Raw genomic sequence first — 9,170 nt, 5'->3', positions numbered from 1 at the left:
TGATTCCACCCGCAAGATTATTCCAGCAGCCTCCTAGCTCTCCCTCGGGCCTGACCCCACGCCCCCTCCTCCACTCCCACCGCCTTGGACCCTGCCCCTGCAGCTGCGCTGGTAGCCCCGCCGACCCTCTCCGCAGCGCCGCTGCTCGGCGCCGGCCCCAGGCCCCGCCCCGAGCCCGCGCCCCCGCAGGTCCGGCCCGGGTGCTGCCCCCACGCCCCCGGCCGCCCCCTGCCGGGGCGGGGCGCGCGGAGGCGGGGGCGCGCTGGCGGCCGAGGCGGCGGCGGCGGCGGAGGCAGGCGGGCCGGGCGCGTGTCCGCGGCGCCGTGACTCGGCGGCTCCGCAGCGGCTGCAGCGGGAGGACCCGGCCGTAGCCGCCGCCGCCGCCGCCGCCATCGCAGCCGGGCGGCCGGGCCCCGCCGCCGGGATGCCGAGGAGCCGGGGCGGCCGCGCCGCGCGGGGCCCGCCGCCGCCGCCGCCGCCGGGCCGGGCCCCGCGCTGGAACTGCTGGCGGGCCCCGGGGCGGCGGCTGCTGCTGCTGCTGCTGCTGCCCGCGCTCTGCTGCCTCCCAGGCGCCGCGCGGGCGGCGGTGGCGGCGGCGGGGGCCGGCGACCGGACGGCGGCGGTGGCGGCTGCGCGGGCGACCGAGGCGGAGGCGCCCTTCGCCGGGCAGGTGGGGCTGGCGCGCCGGGCCGGGGCGCGGGCTCGGGGGGCTCTGGGCAGAGCGAGGGGCGGCGCCGGGGCTGGGCCGGGGCCGGGTTGCGGCTGTGGCTGGGGGCGCCGAGGCGGCGCGCCGGGGGTCAGCGCCTGGGGTCCGGCCGCGGCCCAGGGCGGGGGCTGGGGAGGGCCGCGCAGAGGCCGCTCCGGCCCGGAGCTGCTTCAGCACCGCGGACAGGGGCAGCGGGCGGGGGCGGACCGGGAGGGTCGGGACTGTTGTGGCGGCGGTGGGGTGTGTGGCCTGCATGACTGTGTGTGAGAGGGAAACCGTACAACGCCTCGGAGTAAATAGTAAGCGCCGCCAGTGTGTTGTGGGTTGGGAGAAGAAACCGAGGATGTTCAAGCTGGGGAAGGGGGGGGGGGGGAGCGCCGGAAGGACCCTGTCGTTGTCTTGTCTGAAGGACTGTCAGGTGGAGGTGGCCCCACAGGGCAGAACCGGGGCTACCTGAGGAGGGGGTGGGGGGTGCCAGAACACACATTTCTGCTCCATAAAGGAAGAAGTTTGTAACAATTGGAGCTGCTCAGCCAGCCCAGGAGGCGGTGAGCTGCTCGTCACGGGCATGTGCAAGCCAGAGCTCCAAGGAGGGACTGGGTGGGTACGTGCATAAAGCCTGCATGGTAACAGTAACGGCAGCTCCGGTATTCACCGAACACTCACTGTGTGCCAGGTCTGGTGCTATGCTGTATATGAATTAGCTCGTTTAATCCTTGCAGCCTCTCAGCCGGGTGATTGCAATTTTCACCCCCATTTTGCAGATGAGGATAGAGGCTTAGAGAGCTTAAGTACCTTGCCCAAGTTCACACACCCAGTGAATGATGGACTTGGGGTTATAATCTAGGCAGGCTGACCCTCGAATGTACCCATGACTTCTAAATCACATGAGGGAGGGGTAGTTGGACTAGGTAATTTCTCCAGGTTCTCCCAGCCTAGAGGTCTGCGATGCTAATAAACCATGTCGGACACTGGTATGTAGCTGGGGAAAATCTGAGCAATTGCCCGAGTTACCCTAAGACATGGAACGTGTTTGTTGAAGCAGTCTGTTCAGAAGAATCTGCCCGAACAGCAACTGTTAATTAGGCACGGGACTCAGGGGTTCATGAATTCCGGGCAGGACTGTGTTCACATCTGCAAGTGTGAGTTTCCCTAAGAGAGGATCCTAAGGTTTTTTTATGGGTACTAAAATGATTTTAAAAAATAAAATAAATAAAACCGCGGTGTGCAGAAGAACCACTCACTGCAGCTGACAGTTGTCCTCCTAAGATCTCATAACTGCTGCTGGCTTTCAGCGAAAAGTTTACCTAGCCTGTTTGTGCTTTCAGCTTTATCACATGTCCAAGTAATGCATTTCATGAATGTATACCCTAGAGAAAGTAGGATTTTTTTTTTTTTTGAGACTTCCTGCGTGTACAGGGTGAGGTGGAAAGACCCTGGCCTGGAATTTAGGAGGTCTGGGCTCTAATCTAACCTTGACCCTGGCGGTTTCTGTGACCTTGAGCAATTTCCTTGCCCTCTCCAGGCTTGGATTTCACCATCCTTCATGTAAGAGGTAGGGCTAGATGATCTCAACGCTGAAGCCTTTTTAGTCCTGTGATATTTCAAGCATTATGAGCAGGCTCTTCCCTTGAATCTGTCAGGACTTGGAAAGAAGGTTGTATTTACCTCTTCCATATCCTATTAACTTTACAGGTTTTGATTGTTCTGCCTCTCTAAGCCTCCCCCACTCCCCAAGCTTAAGTTTCCCTTAGAATAGCTATTCTGGGTCATTTTTATGGCCCTTTTCTGGATATTTTGGGACGCTAACTTTCAACAGATGTAAACCTCCCACTTGTCCCCACATGAGAGACCCTATGGCTTTGCTACAGAAGGGCTGATTTCTTTGGTTTCCAGGTGCTGTCCTGCTTCTGCCCATGCCTTTGTCAACTATCCTGATCGCAACACTTTAGGCCACTGCCTTTAGGAAACAGTCTACGGTAGCTCCCTGATTCCCTTCCTGGGTCAAAGCCGATAGCCTGGAACCCAACACCTGCATGTGGATTATTTCTGTCAGAGTGCGTCATGTTACATTTCCCCGTTGACAGGTATCTGCCACTCTCTACCTTCCTTCAGGTGTTTCCCCCACCCCCACTCCCTTCTCCTTTCCATGTCCCTATCTGAAAGGGCTTACTATGGTCTGCAGTCCTGAAATTTTCACTTTGCTCTACTTCTTCTGGATCACTCATAAAAAATTTAAGTCAGCCAGGTCCCAGCATGGTCTCTTGGGGCAGCCTGCACTCAATCCTCTTTCATTCAGAGAAGTGACCATTTATTTCCATCTGTTATTTCCTATCTCCATGTGAGTCTCAGGCCCTGATTAAAAAAAAAAAAAAAAAAAAAGAAGCAGCACCCTCAATTCCACAATGACTCCATTTTAAATGTCTATAATACTTTGTCCAAAAGCTCCTGAAAAACAGACCAAGTAGACCCACTGCTTCTCTCAACTGTTGGTGTCTAATTATCCCTTCACTGAAAATTAGTGGGTCACACGATTGAAGCCTTCTGGAAATCTTGTTGCTTTTCAACAGCAGATCATGTTGGGTACTCCTTTCTCTCTTAAGGCCCCTGGAGCCTGGTTCCACCTACATCCCCATGAGCAGCCATCTTGCCCACTGCATATCGATGATGCATCCTTCCACTAGAAAAAGCCCGTCTCCTCCGTCCTGATGAGCACCCCTGGTTCTCGGACATTGTTTACTTGTGCACCCCTCCCTGCTCATCCGAAACCTTTCTTTACAGTTTCAGCTCAAGCTTTGTTTCCTCAAGAAACTTTCTCTGACCTCTCTGGCCACCATTTACTCTGTCTTCTCTGGAGAACACTTTGAAGCAACCCCACCCAGTTTGTCATGTAATATTTTTGCATACTTAAAACATTAGCAGGGTGGGGGTAAGGGGAGACTGTGGTTCTTGGTCAGGGCTTTCCCCAACCAAAACACTTTATTGATTGAACACAGTCTTCAACTCTAAACGCCCACCATTAAGTATTCAATAGCGTTCAAGGATTCTACTCCTCACCCTCAATGCCAGAAATGGCATGAATCTGAAATAGGCACTCACAGGCATCTCAAAACCCTTCTCAGGGATGAGATTGCCTATCGTCCATCCTTCAGTGGAAATAGAAGCTGTTCCTTTTGCTGGGAGTTCCAGATTTCACCCTCAAGATCTTTTGTAACTCTGTGGGGGACTGTCATCTAGTAGTGGTGACACACAACACAGAGGGTTGGAGAGGTGACCAAGACCTTCTAGATCACCAAGTACACAGTAGCATTTAATTCATACTTTTTGAATAACCTTAAATAAATTGCCCAAGGGCACAAACCTTGATAACAGGTAATTCAGAACTGGAATTTTTCCTGGGTCTCCTAAATTCTTTATTATTATTATTATTATCTTAATTTTTACTTATTTACTTATTTATTTGAGCCTAGAGAAAGATCTTCCATCCTCCTCAGTTAGGCCAAAGCCAGGAGTCTCCACCCAGATCTCCCACCTGGCTGGCAGGTACCCAACTACTTGAGCCATCACCTGCACCTCTTAGGATGCACATTAGCATGAAACTAGAATTGGAAGCAGAGTCCAGACTTGGACCCAGGCACTCTGATGTGGGACGAAAGCATCCCCAAGTAGTGACTTAACCACTGAACCAAAAGCCTGCTCCTCCTAATGTCTGTTTTTTTTGTTTGTTTTTTTTTTTTTTGTTTTTGTTTTTGTCTTTTTTTTTTTTTTTTGACAGGCAGATTGTTTAGTGAGAGAGACAGAGAGAAAAGTCTTCCTTTTGCCATTGGTTCACCCTCCAATGGCCGCCACGGCTGGCGTGCTGTGGCCGGCGCAACGCGCTCATCCAAAGGTCCTAATGTCTTAAGTTATAAGCATTTTGGCCGGCGCCGCAGCTCACTAGGCTAATCCTCTGCCTTGCGGCGCCGGCACCCCGGGTTCTAGTCCCGGTTGGGGTGCTGGATTCTGTCCCAGTTGCTCCTCTTCCAGACCAATTCTCTGCTGTGGCCCGGGAAGGCAGTGGAGGATGGCCCAGGTGCTTGGGCCCTGCACCCACATGGGAGACCAGCAGGAAGTACCTGGCTCCTGGCTTTGAATTGGCACAGTGTGCCAGGCAGTGGTGGCCATTTGGGGGGTGAACCAACGGAAGGAAGACCTTTCTCTCTGTCTCTCTCTCTCACTATCTAACTCTGCCTGTCAAAAAAAAAAGAAAGTTATAAGCATTTTTCATTGTCTTTGGCTTCTGATTTCACATCTCTGATCTTTCAATATGAAGCCAAGAAAAAAAAAAGATTCCATCTGTTTTCCCATTTGCGGCCTTATTTCTTTTATATTTTGCACAACAGGGGGTCCCACTGACTCTCTAATTGGCTTCCTACTTTTAGTTATTTAAATCATCCTTTTCTCTTTGATTAGCTGACTTGAATGTCCCTCAAATAATTTTTTGGCCTTACTGTCTTCCAGCTTGACTCTGAGGATGGTAAGAACAAGCACAAAAGAGATAAGCCACTCAGCGCAGGCCACATGAGTAGCAGAGTGGGGCTCTGAGACCCCGGCATAATGGACTCCCACCCTTGAGACTGGTTTTGAGTGATTTGCTCTGGGCAGATGGAGAACATTCTTAGGTTTGCACCTGCAGTCAAAGGAGATTAGAGCCCTGAGTGAGTCTGGGGTGGGACAGACCTATTAAGAAGCCCTAACACATTCTCAAGCCAAAAAATTATTTTGGTGTGATCACAGCCTCCATTCTTGTGGGGGGGTGGGGTGGGGAATCTGTTAGAAAGTGCTTTCCTTTTGCATGAGCTGGATCTTGCCTGCTCCATTTTGACTTCCTTCTCTCTTATTACGGCTGTGGGTTTTCCTACTACTGTAATAGCCCGATCTTTCTGTAAGGTGCTTTGCAGTTTCTAGGCGCTTTCATGTGTGTGGCCCCGTTTGATCCTGGCAACAGCACCATGGCGAGGACAGGAAAGATACTGTCCTCATTTTATAGGCGAGTAAACAGAGACTCGGAGAGACCATGTGACTTACCCACCATCCTCTCCAGGGACCCACACGTAGCTAAAACACTGCCAAGTGAGGACCAGAAACTGAATTTTCTGTCCCTTAGCTCCGTGCTTTCCCCTCTACCCGACCCAGTCTGGTTCTGGATTATTAGCATAGCCTTTTAGCCACCTTCCCACTTCCAGGCTAAAAGAGACAGTTTCAAAACTAATAAAAGTAGATTCTACCGAATTCTACCGAAGAGCTGGATCTTCGGAAATGCCTGATACACTACATGATGGGGCACTTGAAACTCAAAAGTGGGAGGAACAAACTGAAGCCAAGGTCTCCTCGATACCCCGAATAGCACCTGACATTCCACACAGGTGATACGTTGTTTTTACATTAATTTTGTTGCCTGAGTCCCCCCCACCAACTTCTCTGAATGGTGCTTGGCACACAAAAGTCAGCACCTTTTTTTGGAGAATAAAAACACTTTTTTTTTTTTTTTGAGATCTAAGGAGGGTGTAGAGGAGCACTCAGGAGGGAGGGAATGAGGACCCCAACCTCAGCTGGGGGAGTCGGTGAATGCTTCAGGGAGTAGGTGGTGTCCGAGATGAACCTTCGAGAGAGAGGAAGGATGGAGAAGAGTGGGTGGGCAGTCCAGACAGGAGGGGACACGGGAACCAGGCTCCCGCCAGTGCGTGGCGTGGTGAGGAAACCGTGGGTAACTGGATGTGCCTGCAGCATCGAGTTCCCTGCAGTTTACAGTAGGAGGGTTCAAGGAAAGCAGGGAAGGGAGGCTGAGAAGAGACCGCAAGCTTGGCTTCTGTCCACAGGCTGAGGGGAGTCGTGAGAGCTCTGAGCAGGAAGAGGACCTGCTCAGGGACGTGCCGAGGAAGGAGGGGGACTGGGGCGTAGTCACAGCCAAGGCTGAGCCTCAGTGCCGACCTTCCATGTGAGTGCCGGGGACACAGCTGCCTGAGCATCACTGCTGCCTCCCGGGGTCTCCATGAGCGGGAAGCTGGAGTTGGGAGCCAGAGCCGGGAATCAGACACAGGCACTCTGCTGTGAGTGAGGGTGTCAGCCGCTAGGCTAAATGTATGCTCCCTGCTTTTAAGCTTTCTTATTGCATGTTAGGCCCAGTCCTCACTTTAGGGAATAGTAATCTGATAAAGGTGTGAATTCTGGTTCTGGCCTTCCTGCTCCAAGAGATTTTTCTTCATTATTACTCCGTGTATTCATTTCAAGTGCCAATGTTGAACTAGCTGTAATGAACAGTAGCATAATAGTAGACACACACACAGGCTTCAAAAAGCTCAGGGAGGGGCCAGCGCTATGGGATAGCAGGTAAAGCTGCCGCCAGCTGTGCTGGCATCCCATATGGCTGCTGGTTCTAGTCCCAGCTTCTCCACTTTCTATCCAGCTCTCTGCTATGGCCTGGGAAAGCACTAGAAGATGGCCCAAGTCCTTGGTCCCCTGCACCCACATGGGAAACCCAGAAGAAGCTTCTGGCTCCTGGCTTCAGATTAGCCCAGCTCCAGCCATTGCGACCATTTAAGGAGTGAACCAATGGTTGGAAGACTTCTCTGCCTCTGCCTCTCTGTGACTCTGCCTTTCAAATAAATGAATAAATCTTTAAAATAAATAAGTAAATAAATCTTTGTAAAAAAAAAAACTCAGGGAAATACTCATCATCTTTTAATTCCATTTATCCATGAACTTCTTGAAGCTTGCATCTATATATATATAAACAATTTTTCCCAAAGATTATACAGGTTGTGACAAAGTAAGAGAAAAGCAAGGCGTTGTCATTAAATTTTGTTAGCAATGACAAATTTTAAGTGTGTGCCACAAATGCACTGTGCCAGAAAGAGGTCATCTATCTTTCTTCTTTCTTTCTTTCTTTCTTTCTTGACAGGCAGAGTGGACAGTGAGAGAGAGAGACAGAGAGAAAGGTCTTCCTTTGCCGTTGGTTCACCCTCCAATGGCCGCCACGGCCGGCGCACCGCGCTGATCCGATGGCAGGAGCCAGGTACTTCTCCTGGTCTCCCATGGGGTGCAGGGCCCAAGGACTTGGGCCATCCTCCACTGCACTCCCGGGCCACAGCAGGGTGCTGGCCTGGAAGAGGGGCAACCAGGACAGAATCCGGCGCCCCGACCAGGACTAGAACCCAGTGTGCCGGCGCCACAAGGCGGAGGATTAGCCTAGTGAGCCGCGACGCCGGCTCTTCTTTTTTCTTAAGATTTATTTATTTATTAAAAAGAGTTACAGAGAGGCAAGGGGGGGGGGGGTCTTCCACCTGCTGGTTCACTCCCCAAATGGCTGCAACAGCCAGAGCTGGACAGATCCAAAGCCAGGAGCCAGGAGTGTCTTCTAGGCCTCCTGTGTAGGTGCAGGGGCCACTTTCCCAGGCACATTAGCAGGGAGCTGGGTCAGAAGTAGAGCAGCCAGGGTTCAAATCGGCACCTAAATGGGATGCCGGCACCGCAGGCAACAGCTTTACCCGCTGTGCTATCGCACTGGCACTGAGGTCATCTTTCAGCTCCTCCTCCTCTCAGCTGTCTTAGAATCACCATTATACCCCAAAGAGTTCACCACCTCAACAGGTCTTTGCTGTGTCCACTTCTTCCCTGCTTCCATCTTAGACTAAACGCTGGCCCTCTATCTGGACGTGAGTGACTTCCCGCCTGAACAGCTCTCTTGCCTGCCTTTACCTTCCTATGGTAGCGAGAGGGACCTCTTAACCTAATTCATCCACATGGGGGTCAGTCATATCCAAAACCAATATGGTAAAAGCTAAGATTTGACAAAGCTGGCTTGGAATATGCAGTGTTTTACTATTTTTAAAAAACCTTTATTTATTTATGTGCAAGACAGATCTCCTATCTTCTGGTTCAGTACCCAAATGCCTGCAACAGCCAGGGCATAGGTTAGGCCAAAGCCAGGAGCCAGGGACTCAATACAGGTCAACCAAATACCCAACCACTTGAGCCATCACCTACTGTCTCTCCCAGGGTGCACATTAGCAGGAAGATAGAATCAGCATTTCTGAGATTCAAATCCAGGCACGGTGTGGGACCTGGGCATCTTAACTGCTAAGCCAAATGCCCTCTCCTGTTTTATTTTTATGCCTTTCTGAATGGTTGAGATATTTAATAATGAAAGAAATTTAGAAGCAGATGTTTGGCCTATTGGTTAAGCCATTGTTTGAGATGCCTGCATCCCATCTTAGAGTGTCTGGTTCAAGTCCCAGCTCAGCTCCCAATTCCAACTTCCTGCTAATGTGCAGGAATGGGGTGTAGCAGGTGATGGCTTCAATGGTTGAGTCCCTGTGGAGACCAGAATTGAGGTCCCAGCTCCCAGCTTTGGCCTGCCTCAGCCCCAGCTGTTGCGCATTTGGGGAGTGAACTAGCAGATGGGAGTGTGCCTGCGCTCGTTAAA

At 51.8% G+C, this 9,170-nt stretch overlaps 1 protein-coding gene across 1 annotated transcript in view; it reads left to right on the top strand.

Moving 5' to 3' along the window:
* Positions 1-320: 320 nt before the first annotated feature.
* The window catches only part of MMP24 (matrix metallopeptidase 24), a 49,200-nt gene continuing 40,350 nt past the window's right edge, over positions 321-9,170 (top strand). The window contains exon 1 of the mRNA XM_051846145.2: positions 321-670. Coding sequence (XP_051702105.1) covers positions 425-670 — 246 coding nt within the window. The 5' untranslated portion in view covers positions 321-424. The remainder of the gene's footprint in view (positions 671-9,170) is intronic.

This window comes from Oryctolagus cuniculus, chromosome 11 (genome assembly GCF_964237555.1).
Source record: "Oryctolagus cuniculus chromosome 11, mOryCun1.1, whole genome shotgun sequence".
NCBI lineage: Eukaryota > Metazoa > Chordata > Mammalia > Lagomorpha > Leporidae > Oryctolagus > Oryctolagus cuniculus.
This window is presented reverse-complemented; position numbering and strand designations above follow the sequence as displayed.